This window comes from Hippichthys cyanospilos, chromosome 18 (genome assembly GCF_059441005.1).
Source record: "Hippichthys cyanospilos isolate Australia breed blue-spotted pipefish chromosome 18, RoL_Hcya_1.0, whole genome shotgun sequence".
NCBI lineage: Eukaryota > Metazoa > Chordata > Actinopteri > Syngnathiformes > Syngnathidae > Hippichthys > Hippichthys cyanospilos.
Genome location: NC_142386.1, coordinates 6118459 through 6135789, shown reverse-complemented (window position 1 = coordinate 6135789; position 17331 = coordinate 6118459). Strand labels below are relative to the sequence as shown.

The 17331-nt window shown below is 39.2% G+C and overlaps 2 protein-coding genes across 5 annotated transcripts in view; one reads left to right on the top strand and one right to left on the bottom strand.

Moving 5' to 3' along the window:
* Positions 1–427: 427 nt before the first annotated feature.
* LOC148408666 (endothelial cell-selective adhesion molecule-like) overlaps positions 428–17331 on the bottom strand; it is a 31700-nt gene continuing 14796 nt past the window's right edge. For all 3 annotated transcript variants that reach the window (XM_088441431.1, XM_088441430.1, XM_088441432.1), the window contains 6 exons: positions 4901–5052; positions 3232–3433; positions 2992–3147; positions 2576–2698; positions 2333–2465; positions 428–2265 (listed from right to left, as the gene is read on the bottom strand). In XM_088441431.1, coding sequence (XP_088297557.1) covers positions 1770–2265; positions 2333–2465; positions 2576–2698; positions 2992–3147; positions 3232–3433; positions 4901–5052 — 1262 coding nt within the window. In that variant the 3' untranslated portion in view covers positions 428–1769. The remainder of the gene's footprint in view (positions 2266–2332; positions 2466–2575; positions 2699–2991; positions 3148–3231; positions 3434–4900; positions 5053–17331) is intronic.
* LOC148408663 (actin filament-associated protein 1-like 1) overlaps positions 3909–17331 on the top strand; it is a 47498-nt gene continuing 34075 nt past the window's right edge. The window contains exons 1-2 of one of the 2 annotated variants that reach the window (XM_088441426.1): positions 3909–4050; positions 6824–6993. The gene's annotated coding sequence lies outside the window, so the exon portion shown is untranslated. The remainder of the gene's footprint in view (positions 4051–6823; positions 6994–17331) is intronic. The other variant, XM_088441427.1, reaches the window with a different exon arrangement.

Below are 17331 nucleotides of genomic sequence, written 5' to 3'. Positions count from 1 at the left end.
GGGAAAATGAAGCCTCACTTGTGATATTAGTTTTACCCCTGTAGATGGCGCTCTTGGTTTGAAGAAAATTCTTATGAAATGTATTACATTTCCACTGCATCTTTACATCAGAGTGCCATGTAGAAGAGCTGAAACAGAAATGAGGCTTCATGAGGCTTCATTTAATCTAGCGTTGATGAAACAGACACATTTCGGTAAATTTCTATTTGAATTGAACACATCCAGATTGTAGGTTTGGGGAAATGAAGCTTCATGATGCTTTATGAATCAGTTGTATTTTCTTTTTCTTTTTTTTTCTCTCCTCTTGGTAGCACTGTTGGTTTAAAGAGAGGAATTTAAGAAATGGAGAGGCCCTTTGACAGCATTCATTCAAACCGGTCCAAAGTGTACATGGCGTTTTGTAAATGCACTGTGCAGTGGACACACACACTTTTGTGTCATTTTTAATTGAAAATATTATACAAAGCATTTTAGGAACATAATTATGTAGTATACAAGTGCACCTTTAAGTCTGAAACTGAGACCAGCAGTAGAAATAATTGGCCACCGGTTTGTCCAAAGTAGTTAGTGTAGTCCATCTTAATTGATAGCACTTCAGTTAAAAAAAAAAAGCATACATGGTGCATATGGTACTGTATTTTATAAAAACAAAAATAAATATTTGGCGATATTTCAATAAATTCCATTCTTCATAACGCACAGTTTGGAATTTCAAATACTGACCGTGATGAATTGTAGCTGTATTCATAGAATCATTCATGAGGCAATGATGAAGCGTTTCATTTTTGCATCACGCAGTTTTGAGGTACAACGAACGGAACCTTTTCACTTTCACAAGGGGTCACTATCGGACCGTTTAGGTTTTGTTGCTCTCCAAGCTTACAGTATCAAAACAAGAATTATTTGCTCCAGTGTGATGACAATACAGCATATCACATCAGTTTAACACTGTACATATTTAATACATTTTGAGCAGATCAAAATTATTTCATACCAATCTAAAAAAAAACAGTTGAAGAATGTTAATTATTAAAAGTATGCATAGTGTGTTTCTTTGGTTCAGCATCCAGTGTTCAAGGCAGAAATAACTTAACAATCTCGCTTATCGCACTTTGCTCACCGTGAGAGCCAAAAAAAAAAAATCTAATAAATATCATATTTACATTTCGTTCGCTGCTCGCAAATTTAATCAATACAACTTAATGGTGTAGTATATTTAACTTAAAATAACCTTGAAATTATCCTCAGGGTAATAAGAGTTTGTACAACATTGCTCCAATCAAAATGTTTTAAATGCCAGTAAATTTATTATCTTTCCATTTAATGGCTTGGCTTCTTCAATTTTTTATTTACCAAATCTACTACTGTAGATTTGTATTCAAAAACGAGCCTTCACAATTGTAGGTGGGACCTCTCAAGGAAAAAAAAACAAAACAAAAAACAATGAAACAAATTTGTGTATGTGTAGTTACAATAAAGCCCCCCTGCTCCATCCAAAAAAGCCAACATCTCAAAGTCCTTTATGTTTATAAGCAATAGGCAAAAGACAATGAGATAGTAGGGGAAAAAAAGTAACAAAAGCTGTTGAAATTCAATAAGAAAATTAAAAAAAAAGGATCATGTAGAAAATAAATTGAACAATGTAGCTCTATATATATATATATATATATATATATATATATATATATATATATATATAAAAAAATCGATCAATCAATTAAAGAGAGCTCCAGCTGAAGCCTTCTAGGAATGTCAAGCAACGGCCACTGTTAGACAAGAGATCCAGCCTGGTTCTGCGCAGGCACCATAATGGGCACCCCGCCCATGCGGGCGATGTTGGAGCCGGTGAGGGCAACCGGGGGAAGCGGCGGAGCTGGCGGCGTGGCCTGAGGATGTAAGTGAGGATGGCCGTAGGTCTGCGGGAGCGTCTGGGCCTGCGGCAGCCGTCCGTAGCGCTCGGGGTCGGGCCCGGGGCCCCCGTTGCGGTCGGCCTCCGGAGGGACGGGCCGATCGCGCGGCAGGGTGTCGTCGTAGCCGTAGCGGGTCGGCGTGGAAGCGCCCTGCTGGCGCGTGCCGATGGAGGCCGTGTCGGACGGGGGGCGGCGGGGATACTGCTGCAGGTGCTGCCGGCTGTTGGCTCGCTGCGAGGGCTCTCGGTGTTGCGGGCTAGAGCCGATGGAGGACAAGGTGCCGTTCTTGGAGATGATGTCCGAGCCCATTCCGCTTTTGGCCCAGGAAACGCGTTTGGGAGCCTGAGCGTCCTCTCTGGAGTGAGAGACAGATTTGTTGCAGGCGTTTATGCGGAATCGGCTTTACACCGTATCCAACTCACTTGATCTCATTTGCCATGTCGTCTTCATTGTCCCGTTGCTTCTTCTTAAGGAAAAAGACGCAAATGAGTAAAAGGCAGAGGACGCCAACCACTGTTCCCACAGTGGCGCCAACAATCACCCCAACTTTATTGGCTGCAGAGAAAATGGTGGCACACGAGTTACAGTGGAAGAAACAAAGAAAAGTGAGATGACGAGGGTTTTGCCGTGTGCCATGATGCTGAGAAAAAATGTGCTCTACGTACTGGCGGAGATCTCCAAGTTGATGAAGCAGCTTTCGGATCCGACTGAGTTGCTGGACGTGCACACGTACTTCCCTGACATGTTACTGCTCAGGTTGCTCAGCTTCAGCGTGCCTGCCTTCTCATCTGAAAGGGGATTTACCAAGCAATAGAACAACGATCAGCGATGCATTTATTCACATCATGCGATGGCCGTTATATAGAGGGAGAGATTCGGCTCAACATCATTCGCACGGCTATAGCTGTGATTTTCAGCTCTTTTTATGAGAACCCCAAAAATGTGAGTTTCACGTGTATTTCAGATTCATTAAAAATATTTGCCATTTCCACGTGTGCTGCTTGTGAGCACAAATGGACGCAAAGAAGCGCATACACAACATTAACAAGCGCGTGACGATCGCAAATGTTGAAGCACTCACTGAGCATGGGTGAGAAGAAGACCTCAGAGCTTGGACTGGTTTTCCTCCACTTATACAATGGAACCGGCTTCCCACTTTTGGACGTGCACGTCAGAGTCACGTTTCCTTTCAGCACTGCTTTCCCTGATAAAGTGCATTCCGGGACAGAAGGGGGCACTGAGAGAACAAGGGAGGAACCAGTATTATTATTTTCAAATCAAAACGTTCAACTCTTACGTGGGGTCATAATCTGCCACTCACCTTTGACATCCAGGCTGAGCTGTGCGGTGAAGCCAGGGTGACCCGGGATGATGACCTGGCAGAGGTAACGTCCAGAATCGGACTCCTCGGTGTTGTTGATGTACAGGGATAGGTCACGAGAGGGCATGTTGGCCGTGAACCCAACTCGGCCCTTAAACTGGGTACTCCCCACACTTATGGAGCCTTGAGTGGAGGAAATTATCTAAAAAAAATAAAAAAAAAAGAGAGAGACAGAGAAAGAGGGGGGTGGGCATTTAGTGCAGGTGGTCATTATTAGGAAAAAACACGCAAATTTGTCATTATTATTATTTTTACCATACTTACTAATTAATTACGAGGTGCGCGCACACAGCGTCTTAAACGATAAACTAATTAGGAAGACGTTCAGGTCATAACGGAAGATTGACGACTTCCTGCTCACGTGAGTCATGGGAGCTGGCTTTGTGAAGATTAAATTTCCCAAACAAAAATAAAAATACAATATTGCAGATGTCCATGTTTTTGCGTATGAAATGTGTGATTATACTTTTATCTTGAATTTTAATTCAGTGATTGTTTTTTTGAATGACGTTACAGGTACTTTTCTTTAAGCATCTTTGCGTAAAGACGTCAACCGCATTTGACCAATCAGCGTTGCTGCCGCGAAATTAAAAACTCACACAAACACAGGTACATCACATAACTGTCAGGGCTTCCTTGATGGAATTCTTCGATTTCCTTGGGGAAAAGAACAAGTGGTGGCGGATGGTATCCTTTACTGTCCATGCCAAAACCTCATGTGGGTTCGAACTTTCCGTCGAATCTCAGAAAACGCTAGAGGTAAGTTAGCTAAGCTAACGCCGTCGAATTCGGAACGTTGGTTATTCGCTAGCTAGCTTGGATACGTTAGCAATTTAGCTAACAAGCTAGCAAGGCTAATAACGATGATGGCTTGCTAATGTCTGTAGCTAACGTTTTTAGCTAACGTTCCAGTGCCTTTAACTTGCAGATATCACCATGGAAATCACTGAGTTGATTACTCAGATTAAACCACACACAAATGTAGTTTTCTTATTATTTGAGATTTAATATGATGCAAATGAGACATTATTCAAATGGCCTGCAAACAACTTCCACACATCCCCAAGGCAGGAATATGGAAATTAAAAATATGTTTTTATTATATTTTATTATAATACTGTTATTTTATTTATCTCTTTTTCTTACACTGTTGTGTAAATAAGTAGATGCAGTAGAGTTTTAAAGGAATCGAGTGCTGTACTTCAACTTTATTTGCAGTTTTACATCTTTTATGTTATTTCTGTGTCTATATATATATATATATATATATATATATATATATATATATATATATATATATAATGTGTGTGTGTGTGTGTGTCTTTATTTGGTATTTAATTTAATTTGCACAGGGAAGCAATAAAAAGCCCTGCTGTAAACTACTTTATGAAAGAATGCTACAATTAAAAACATTGATTAAAACTTGGGCCTATGGGCCAGTTTACAGACGATTACCGTGCATAAACTTGCTGAATAATAAATCAACTAATTTCCCTTTCATTCTTTAGGCTGAATTGGAGCTTTGAAAACATTGTGTGACTGTAAGTGATGCCAGCTTAGAAATAAACAATGTAGTTATGGTCAAAAGTAATGGCCATGAATTTCTTACCAGCTGACTGTCGTTCGAAACAAGATTCCAGATGATGGTATTTGTGCTCAAGTCACTACCAGGCAGCGGCAAATAGGAAGCCGTCAGGACCACCATTTGACCTTTCAGTACATCCACATGGCTTTGGGGCAGCAGTATCTGTGCCCAAATACCTGGAAGCACAGGGAGAGAGTTGAGGCTGAAATACCACTACAAATGTAGCTCTGAAGTTGAATAAATTAGACATGGGTGGCATGTTTAAAGTTGCCCCCCCCCCCCCCCCCCCCCCTCCCAAATCTGACCTGTGTTGTTTATGGGTACTTAAAAAAAAATCAGTTTTCAGTCAATACTGTACTTAAAAAAAAAACAAAAAAAAACAAACAATGTTTGGGGGATGTGAGCCTGTGACAAGGTCGTTTGCAACAATTCACGCGGAGATGTACAAATGCAAAGCTGTAGCGTGACGTAACGGCCACAGGGTGGCAGCACACAGCTACAACACAATTGAGGCTCACTCGGTTGAAACTAAGTCGCAATAATACTGTACATGAATGCAGATGAGATGGAAATTGATTGAATTTATAAGCTTTTAAAGCCGAACGAAGACTGTCCATATTCCTACCTTTTCAGGGATTCGATTCTATATTAATCTTTGCAATCATGCAATGTTCACACGTCTGGTTTGAGAGAATGCGTTGAGTATTTTCTCTTGTATTTTTCCCCTCCTACTGAATTGATTTCTAAGCTCTAAAATGTTTAGCAGAAAAAATGCTGATTAAATATTAATTTTATCTATTCACGGGCCAGCCTGATACCTAGTACTGTACTTGCCAATGCCATAAACACAGAGTATTGGAAAAAAAAAAACTTGCCTTTTATTGGCCATTTGGTTGATTACTTTTGGCTAGTGTTTAATGGGTCATAATCAGCCAATTTAATCAGCTGGCCAATTAATCGGTCAAGCCCTCATAAAGATGTGTGTCCATACAGTTAGAGTTCAATGTGTGACTGACAAGATGTGATTATGCAATAGATGGGAATCTTGCTAATGACATCAACCGCCATCATCATCCCACACTGCTCTGCAAAAAAAAAAAAAAAACAACCTAGTAATACTTCATCATCTTCATGCATGAGCACGCTTCATGCATATCATTAGCTTCCATCAATGCAATGAGAGGCAAAAGCTAAGAGTTTTTTTTTTTTTTTTTATGCTGACAAATGTTGCAATCATCTGTAATTGCAAAGCCAACTCCAAGAGCATTTTATTTGGCGCGGCAGCCTTGCAAGGAGCTAAACAAAAATAAAGCTGACAAGATGACAAGTTGAAGTCATCAGGATCTGAAAAGATGACTTATTGCTAACATGAGGACCAGACAAATTTTCTTGTCATTAATTATTTGAAGACGCCCTATTATGAAAAGTCAACTTTTTGTAGCTTTTAAGCATGCTACAATGTTGATTTCTCACCCTAAAGACCCCTAAAGTATATTTACCTTCATTTCTGCATTTCCAAGCCATCCTTGCTTAATCTGCATTCTCACACCAGCCCCATCTAATCAGGTAAACATGAGTTGAGAAAAACTCCTGACAACAGACGAAATTCATACTCCCCCCAATAGCGCCTCGTAGCGCCCGTGCAAGAGAAAATAGATACCAACATTATCTGCATCTTTTAGTTTTGTTTTGGTTCCAAATTTGAGGAGATATTTTGCACCAAGTTAGCCAAGTAAATAGCAACCATTTATTTATTAACTACAAAGTTCTATTGTAGAAACAATAATTGAAAGAATATATTGTTTCTCTCTCGTAATAGACCACATTAAAACATGTTTTTCTTCCAATAAATTTGGAGTAATGAATGTGATATTCTGACAAGAAAATTAAGAAATGTATTCGGTATATACTCTACATTCACTATTTTCTCTATTATTTTTATCAAAGGTGAACAAAACATTCTTCCAGGCTATCGTGACATCCTTTTCAAGAGTATTGTGAAGAAAATCACAACATTTCTGCAATTATAAACCTACAGATGAAGACTAATCGATGGATGGAAGATTCGTGGACGGCGGCTTTGAGTGACATCATAAAGGAGGCGTGGCACCCACAAGGTAAAAACCACAGGCCACAATTGAGGCTTACTACCATAAAACTCATATTCATTAAGACATTGAATGGCCAATGTGCAAATGTAATCTCCATGCATATATTTAATTGCGGAAAGAGTACAAATATCCTGATCTAAGTCCTTTAAATACTTAAAAAAATGAACTGTGTGTCTGTTTTTCACTTCCCGCCTTCTATAGCTTGATGGGTGCAACAATGCCCCATGGAAAGAGATCTGAAGTGAGTAGGTGTAGCTATCACTTTCCCTGCCACTGTGGAGATAAATGACGCAGATCCGTGTCAGGAGAGAATCAATATGTAGGCCTAATTCCCAAGATAATGGCATTAATTAAGTGCTCTGCTAGTAGAAACAATATAGAGCTGGGAGAAAAAAATGTTTTGCAGGGGAGGTAGAATAGTGCTTAGAGGGGCACAAGTCGATTTAAATCGGCAGATTATGGCCTCTATGCCGATTATTTTTACTTTTTACCTTGATGTACTTTTAACCATTTACACCAGTGGTTTACTTTTTTCCCCAATAATAACGACAAGAGTTGTTGTGAAAAAAGATGTCTTTTCTTAGATTGATAATTATTCCCAAGGTTTTGATCCTCCAGATTCAAACATTTAACTTAATCAGGGGAAAAAGGTTTGAGCATTTATGCCTTCCAGTTTTGGGTTACTCCAAAATGTCCTTTTTCATGTGTGAAATTGTAATAAACTGCTGTTCTACATCTTCTTGGAAATGTTTCGTGGCACATTGTAGCCATCTGAAGAGAGAACATCAAAGGTAAATCGTAAGCACAGACATGGACATGAGAGATGGGCTGTTTTTGGTGAAGCTCAATAAATTATAAACTGACGATCCTTGTTGAGCAGCAGGAGGTAGAGTACAGATGCATTAAAAAATCATGAGCTCAAATCAAATCAAAATGGTACATCTTATGTTGAACATTCAGAAAAAAAATACAACGACTATTAAAACCTGTCTGGAAAAACCAAGTTGAAATTTTCATACAGCAATTTTTCGAGATAGATAGATAGTCATTTGATATCCTTTTACTCTATACTGTATTACTACTAAAAATTATCTTACTGTTTACACAATGTGGTTTGAAACCCAGTGGAAAAAAAAAATCATGTACAATACACGAGCCTCAAACTAGCACCAACGATGGTCAGTAAATTGAATGCCAGTGTACTTTATGCGTTGGTAATGGGGACAGTACATTCGTCGGGAGAGGCCATGAAGCGGCACATCAGCACTGAGAATGAGATTAAACTGTCATCTCATTCCTCTATTGAGTGTATTAGCGTCACACACAAGTGTGTATTGCAGACATGAAGTTGCACAGCATCAAACTGTTATATCCCCTGATGAAAGTCTTTCCTGGGTGTGCACGTTTCTTTATGCGCAAAGCCCATGATCACAAGATGCACTTCTGATTGAGCCTGTTTACTTCTAGGAGATTTACTGCAGATAAGGCTTTATTTCAGCATTTTGATGGTACCAATTTCTGGTATGCTTAAAGTTGGGTGGAGTGGGCTGGCCACTTCCTCTGGGAAACTTATCAGCAACTTTGCAGTCAGAGGTGCACAGTGATCTGTTTATATACCATATACAAGATGCCATGAAGACCAGTCAAAAACCAAAATTCTAATTTACTTTCTCCTAAGGTTGAATGTGAATTGAGTAAATATAACTTCTCATGATTTAATATATTCTATAAATATGAAAACCAACATACTGTAATTTGCCTATCCCAGCCTGTTAGCAATCGCGATAAGGATTCGCATGCTAATGATTACGTTCAAGGTAAATAAACACTACAGTTGAGTTCACACATAAACAGTGTTATATGTCCATTACTTGTGACATAAGTCACTTATAGATTATGCTTTAAGAATATTTCAGCAAAATTGAGAGTGGAACTGTCTGTTAGCTACTGTCAGGTCAATAACTTCTTGTTCTTCTTCTAGAGCACACGTTTCGTGGGTGACTCCCTTACTGGCTAAAATTTGAAAACCTAATACCAAGCCCTTCTAGATGGTATGTAATGACAGATGATTTTCTTGGCTTTCTTGGAAGTTCGGTCATTTTGAGAAGCTACATCTGCAAATTTTGTCTTTCAAGAAAGCCCTGCAACTAAGTGTTTTTAAGTACACAATAGCATCAACCATGTTTGTTTGTTTGTTTTTCCAAAGTACTCTTGCGGTATTCATTTTCCATTTCGCAATAATTAAGAAACTGCTAGTCTGTTGCATCGTTATCGTATGATGCAGCGCAAATCTTCAACATTACCTACACACACGGTGCATTCAAATCCTTTCGGACATTTTCAAAAAGTTGGCTAACTTATTTACTGCATACATTCAAATTCAGAAATAAGTACGGACTTTAGTACTGCTCATTCTGATTTGGCTTGCTTATTTCTGCTAAAGATTTTCCAATGCCTCTTTAGCAACACATTTCACATAGTCAGAACAAAGGTATTTCATCATCAAGCACCACTGAGGGTGTTGAGCAATCCAGTCCCAATTGTATTTTTACATCATGCTAAGGAGCTGGCAGCCATGCAGCTTTTATAACTTATCCGAATGGGGATTTTAATTAAACTGGGACCATTTTCTAGATCTTCTCATTCCAGCCCCTTAAAGCGATAATGAGCTAGGTAACTTGTTTCTGACCTAACTTTTGCAAACGATCAACACTGCTGTTTCCATGACGCAGAATTCATCTCATTATAGTGACGGATCATTTTAGATTATTTTCCAAATTGTATTATTGTTTTGTTGGGGTTAGTGCAGTGCAGGATTGTGCAATCACGCACCTATGCGCCACAGCGACTTCAGGGCTGGGAACCAAAGCACAACTCATCATCTGATAACTATGTGAGTGTATTCCTTCTATTATAATTAAAAGGGGAGACAGAGCAGCAAGAATCTGAGAAAAAAAATGCATGAAACGGCTAGACCAAGATGGTGGGGGGTAGTGTAGCTGGGCTGGCTTAAGAGTTTGATTGGCGTGTGTTTGCCTGTGATTATAGATATAGATATAGCTAATATCATAACATGTTTATGTATAAGCTTTTTCATTTACCTTTTGAGACACATCATTACTGGAATGCTGAAACACTGCATTTGACAATCGGGAGTTATGCCGCAATATATACATTTGCCCTGCAAACCAATGGCAAAATAAAAAGTAAAGTATTAATTTTACTTGGATTGTCAGATTAACAAATTAATTTTCCTCAATGAATTCATTTTTAAACTCAGACTTTATGCTGCTATCTGTACGCCGATTCCATCCATTTTTTTGCATTGCGCTTCTTATGCTTGAGTCATTGGAGGACTGCGAACAAAGGTCAATGACACAATGACTTGGACACTGATTGGCTGTCATTGTGTTTGGCATAATCGGATAGGCTCCTGTTGTGGGTAGGAGGGCAGAAGGAAGACGTGAAAATAGAAGAATGTTCAATTTAACTCCAAAAACATCCTGTGATATCGATTCTTTGTAAGAAGTAGCGAGTTTACCACAGAAGCAGCTCAGGTTTAGCCTAGCACATCAATGCAAAGCACCTAACTGCAACTGCAGCCACAGCAACAAAGACTATAATGTATAAAATCTCTTTGCGAAATTAAATTTGAGAACACCCCTCCTTTGAGCAAGTCCATGATGGACAAGCGGGACGATGCAGTTTTATTTAAATGTTATTTTCTAATTATTTGGCCATGGGTCCAATAAAATCTGCACCATTCCTCCAGATGGTGGAAACTAAAGGTTGCAGCCAGCACTTGGGGCTAGTCGCGAATACAGCAGAAGGGAAATGGTTACAACTGCATCTGTTCAAGAAAATAAATGAAGAAACGTTTTGGGGTTTTTTTTTCGTTAAATGTCAATCTTTTGATCTGCCAAATTAATACAGTGTCTGTAAATAAAAAAAGGGTTTTTCTCAATCTCAATTTTTAAAACTTTTGACAGCACTAATATACATATATGTAATTGAAAAGTTGACGTGGTTTATGTGTGAGCTATTCCATTATTATTTTTATTTTTTTTCTGTTTTTTGTTATGGTATCTTTTGCAAAAATGTATGAATGTGTACTGTAGTATCAGTCAGTATTTTGGCAGCCTGAAAACACAAGTGCATACACTCTGTAACAAAGCGGATAATAACGCCTCAATCCTGAAATAAAATCACTGCCATCTGGATCATTAAGTGATAAATATACAACCTTGGCCTGACCTGAAACTTGCATTGCACCATGAGTTAATCTGTTCCATTTTGAAAAAGGCACAGCCATCCGTTTCTCTCAAATCAACAAATTTCCCTCATCCCAGTTCTTTCACACACTGATCCTAAGGAACAAAAAAGGCTTCTGTATTTGCTTGAGGCTACTCTGAAATGACAATTTTTTTTCAAATAATGCTCTGTCAAATAATATTATCACAATGCGTGATTTCGATAAATCCCTGCCAGTGTTTACATTTTGAAATGATCACTTGTGTACAACATTCTTAGAAAATCACAATATCCCATCCCTGGTAATGACATTTAGAACACTATTACTCATGTTATTATCATACTTCCTTTGCACAAAATTAACCCCTGTGTGTTGTATCCAATACTTTGACATTTAGAATTATGTGCAAGAAAATGACCCAAAAATAGTCAAAATACTGCACAAGCTGAACAGTGAGCAATCTGCAGGAGATGACCATTAGATTTTTGATTTTGTATTTCTGGATGAAAGCGTCATTTGGCAGTCTATAATGATACACTATGTTCCTCCCATTCAGCAATGCACATCTTGAATTAGGCCAGCCTCTTTTGGCTGGGAAGATGCAAGCACAGATGCTGGTATTTTGATTGCTGCATATGTCAGACTGTGGGAGGGCGGGGTGGGTTGGGGGATGTTATACACTTGTCTTATTAGTGGGAAAGGGGAAAATAAAGCATACTTTTAAGACACGTGAAAACGACACCATTTTCATTTGGTTTTCCTTAAGGTTAAATAGATTGCCTAAAAATCTATGTATTGTCAGTATGATAGAGGATATTTGACTCAGATAGAGTCGGGTGAAAACAGGATGATAATAATTTGAATAAATGGAGGTTTTGCTCTGGACAAGGCAGGTTGGTATCTTTTTTTTCCCACTCTGAAGTGCTAGCAGGGTTTACTTTGGCAACGTATGCAAAATAGCAAAAGAAAAGAACATATTTTAACTAAATAGGATGGACACTCGACAACAAACCAAGTATATCAGGCAGGAAGGGAGAAGCAAAGTTAACTATCAGCACAGGAAAAAGTTGTGTGTCTCATGACAAGCTGCCAAGGGTCACTTGCGGCTGGATTATTCAAAGGGACAGCCATCTCTGATAACGCTAAAGATCTCACTCTGGAATTGTTTACGGAGAGCAGATTTGCTTGGTATAAGCTCTCTGCTGGCAGAAGGACAGGAAAGGCCTCTTGGAACAAAAATAGCAGTATTAAGAGGGCCTTTATTTAAAGAGCAAACATGTCAAATGCATACTTTGAGTTTATTTATATTAGGGCCCGACTCGTATGGATTTTTTTTCATGGCAATGTTGATTTTTGGCAGATAGAGATTACCTATTAATCGGCTTTTTATTTAATTTGTTGAACACTTGTGCAGCATTTTCATCATATTTTAGTCTTTTTCATCCACATCATTCTCGCAGTATTTTAACCAACGAATGTCACACTCCTGGCAGGGTGATAGCATATTGCTTGTGCCATTTTAAAGGTTGACATGTTGTCACCATCTGGATGCAATTTCAGCTCCCTACTGTCTTCTTTCAAATCTTTACTTTTGCTTGTAAAAATGAAAATGTGCCTTGTTTTGAATGACAAGTGTTCAGAATGAGCTCATTAACAAATTTCATGATGTATATTTAAAAAAACATGGTTTTGAATAATAATTTCACTATCACTTGAAATGATTGTGATTATAATTTTGGTCCCTACAACCAATGACATGCCTGGATTACTGCAAGTGCGAATTCAAAGGCCAGGTTGTGATGATGCTGATAACTTTCGGAGGACCATAAAGTATATCAGGAGTTTTTCCTCAGTTATGACCACTGCATGAAAATAATGATAATCATGTAATTACATGGTTGTATAGAGGTGCAACAACATATAGTTATGAGCTAGTAGGGGATCGGGTTCAGCTATTATAAGGTTCTCGGAATACATAGCGAAATGAACCCCCATCTCCAGGGACACAAAAGGAACACTGTAATTATGGTTATTGTGACTATAATTACCTTAGTGCAGCCTCCATTGCCGGAATAAGGTTGGATATTGCATCACAAATGAGACTGCCCACATTTAATAACACAAACGATGCTATAGCCTGAACATTTATATTTTCTAACATTGATGTACAGTATACTTGGCATTTGTCAATGAGCGGGAGTCTAAAACAACAGAAGAATATTCATGTTAGCTAAGCATTTCTTTATTTATCATTTCTGGAAATTATTACTTTGACCCCACTACATTTCTTGAAAAAAATCTGTAGCAGAGGTCTACCTAGACTAAGAGCATTTACTAAAGGAGATTGCCCCCTGGTGGCTAGTTAAAAAAAAAAAAACCTGCAGCTAAACCACTCTGGACTATAAACCGCAGGGTTCAAAGCATGAAAATGTTTTAGGATTATAGTGTACAACTTATGGTATGTATTTATTTAGAAAATAAACTGGTGGAACGTTTTTCTTCACAATTTATGGGTGAGATTAAAAAGAGGTTAGTTAGATCAGTTATTCACAGATTCTAATTCATCTTTTTTTTTTAACTCTTGACAGTACTGTTGATCATATTTATTCTTTTTTTTTTTACTTTGTTTTTTGTAAGTGTTCAGAGAATGGTGTATAGGAATACAAATCTTCCTTCATCTGGATAATACAATGCGTACGGTAAGGTGTTGGCATGGCAGCTTTAGTTCTCATGTGGACTGCACTCAGACTTGATTGGGTTGGATGGCCGAGCTGCGACTACTCCGCTATAAGCCTCAACACTACTAATCCTATCAGCGTTCAATGTCAGTGCTAAAGGTATGGCTCCCCAAGCAAACAAGCGCACATCTGGTGTTGGGGCGGAGAGGCGCTACAAGCAGAAGAACTTGAGAGTCCGCAACCTAGAATAACAACTTTCTCATAGGGTTAGTCAGTCCTTTCAAAATATAAGAAAGGAAGACGATTCGCTTAAAATCACAATCTTCCCAGTTGAAACAGCACTTTTGAATCAGTATAGTTTGTTAAAAAGTGATTAGTAAGAACAGGAGTCGTTTATGTCTATTACGCCAGCCTATATGGAGCAGTCAAGCGTTGCTAGCTAGCATCGCCATCTAATTTTCATAGGTGGCCATTTGACATTTTTTTTGCTTGTCCGTCAGTTGTCGGTGCCAAGCCCCCCCCCTTCGACGTCGTCAGCACGCCATTTTTTCAAGCCAAAAATTGTAATTGTCGCTCCGTCAGCCATGTTTATTTGTTAGCGCCCTTCTTACGATTTTAGAACAATGTTGCGTTGTTTGTACTGGAAGTCGAGAGCAACAGTTACAAGAGAAAAAAAAAATCTTTTAACAGAGAACCCAAGTGATGACTGAAGAGGCTGGCACCCTAACAAAAGTAGGAACTCAAATTATTTTGTTTTAGGACCTGCCCTTTTTTTCTAAATCTATTCATTGTATACAATTCACTTGAGTACCCGACTCCCTGTGGACAACAAACAATGTAATGGGACTCTTATTACCAAGCTGTATGATCCCGAAGAGAAAAAGAAACAGGAGACAGACACGTCACAAGTCACAAAACACTCTACAGGAGTTCAGACCTCCTCTACCTCAAGTAGTGAGAATCAAGTTGCAGGAAGGATGGGGAGTTTCCGGCTACGTGCTTGCATTCATTAACAATCCAAAGACTACGTTTTGATCAAAAGATTCACTTTCACATGCTTTTGAGAATATTTTGATGTCCACCGCCTGCTGAATGTTAAAATATTGACCTGTGATTGCTGAGCAGCAAAATTATATGTACTCACATGTCTGCTTTCCCCCCTAATTTTGATATTTGACCAATTCAAACAGTTCCAACTCCAAACTGTTTAGCAGCTAAACAAATAGCTTAAAACAAATCATTTTTCATAATTCCACATGTCTTATTATACCTCTACAAAACTCCACATTGATCAACAACATTCCATATACGTGTGCAATTTCTCCAGAATTAGCTTTTTCTTTCTATCACTTCTCCTCCTGCTGTATTATAACGGAGCTTGTTATTCAAACATTGCCTTAACTTTGAGATGAACATCATTATTTTGTTGGAAAAGCGCTATCAGCTATCATTGATTAGCATTGGTGCTTGGACGGTGGCGAGCGAATCACCGGGAAGAAGGAATGTTCTGGAAGGCCTTATCTGAGCCTACCAGGCTTCTGTGATGGGAAGTGGAATGTCAGGAGGGAAAGAGGAAGTAGGCTGGGAAGTAACGGGCAAACACAAAGGCTAGCATGCATGAATAGTCCCGTCTGAGCACACAGGCTTTCCTGCCTTATCTGCAAAGTGACTCAGTTAGAGATCACATCTGTCTGAGTGACTTTAGTTTTCATCTGTCCAAATGCCTCCTTTTGATTACATACGCTATTCTTATTCAATTTGGTCTATACCATCAAGTTTTAGACCCAACAGATGGAATGTGTGGCAATAATGAAATTGCCGCTTTATGGTGCCCAAGGTCCATTGATGATATCAAAGCTGAAAGCTGTTTGGCTGAAAGCATTGCTTAGCGCGGTGTGCTGTCGTACACTTCTTGCCCTCATTTTTGCTTATTAGGAAAAACACCAGGACAATATCTTTACGTTAGATGGACCAAAACTACGGTTACAGTTGACAATAAGACATTTTACAATTATTAGACATTTATTAGCGTTAATTTTAGTGATTAATTTTTAAATTGTAAAACATTTTTTAAAAATCACTAACTCAGTTCATTTTAATTCCAGTCAACTATTTAATTCCTGTCGCAGCTGAACCAAAGTGAGTTAGCGAGTCACTCGCATAAAGACAGACAAAAACAGACTTTTACATACTTTTTTTTTTTTTTTAAACTTTGCTCAACGGCTTCTTGGGGAAAAAAAGGAACATTTGAAACTTTGCCGTTCGCTTTGGTCATTTTGATCAACTCGTCAATTTTACAGGAAAATAATCGGATTTCAGGATCAAAGAAAGCTATGGTCTTTGAAACGAAATCAGATTTTTTTTTCATTCGATTTTACGTATGTTAATTTCAAGAATTTGCAAATGTCTCTTCTAAGCTTCATAGTAAGCAGTTGTTCAAAAATGTGATTGATGACACCTACTACGTCATCCAGACATGACCTAGAAGCACTTACTTTTATTGACTTTGCTAATTCCTGTTGTGTCCAAATCGGTGCAATTTGGCTCCAAAAGGACACTGTATGTGTTAGCACCGTAGCGCAGCGGCATAAAGTTGAGAAACACAAGCGCGCACACGCTCACAGCTCGCTGACACCCCAGCGTCTGTTGGCATTTGTGTCTATGTGCTGGCCTGTCACATGTAGTGTGAAATAATGCATGGACTCCTGAGTAGGGCCACTTTCTCACTCTCATTTTCCTGAGTGGCCTAATGGGAGGCGGCAACAACAAGCAGCTCAACTTCAAGTCACTATCTGGACGGAATCCATATTACTTTGGGGACAGGTGCAGCTAATGGAACCCAGCGGGTTTTCTCGGTCCATTTCCAGTGGGATAAAGTATCAGCGTGGGGGTCGGCTCGAGCGGCAAAAAAGGCAATAAGGTTAGAGCAGACACCGAAACAGCAATCTGTGAACACGGTGCGATAGATGCTGACAGAGCAGGAACTACAATGACGCCTGACAGCTCCCGGTGATGAAAATAACAACCGCCATTCATAATGCACGAGTCTAGCCTTCCGCTGAACTTGGCACTCTGGTCCTTCCCAAGACATAACCGTCCCTCCCTCGGCAATGGGGGCTTTACTCCATGCTTGCGTCCCTTCGGATTTGTCAGCGGACATCCCTTGAGAGCGTTGTGTGAACAAACATATGACGAGCGATGATGACAATGATATCATCTCGTGGTTTCAGAGGGTACTTGCGCTTGATCTGCCCAGTGATCCCGAGGGGGAGGATGAATTACAACGTTAAATTGAAGGGACGTTAAACAAACATCTAAGCCGTGCAGATGGAGAGATTTGAAAGCACAGCTTGGAGAGAGAAGTTGGAAATGACCCCAGATGGAATATGACTTGCGGCACTTTCAAAAGATTAG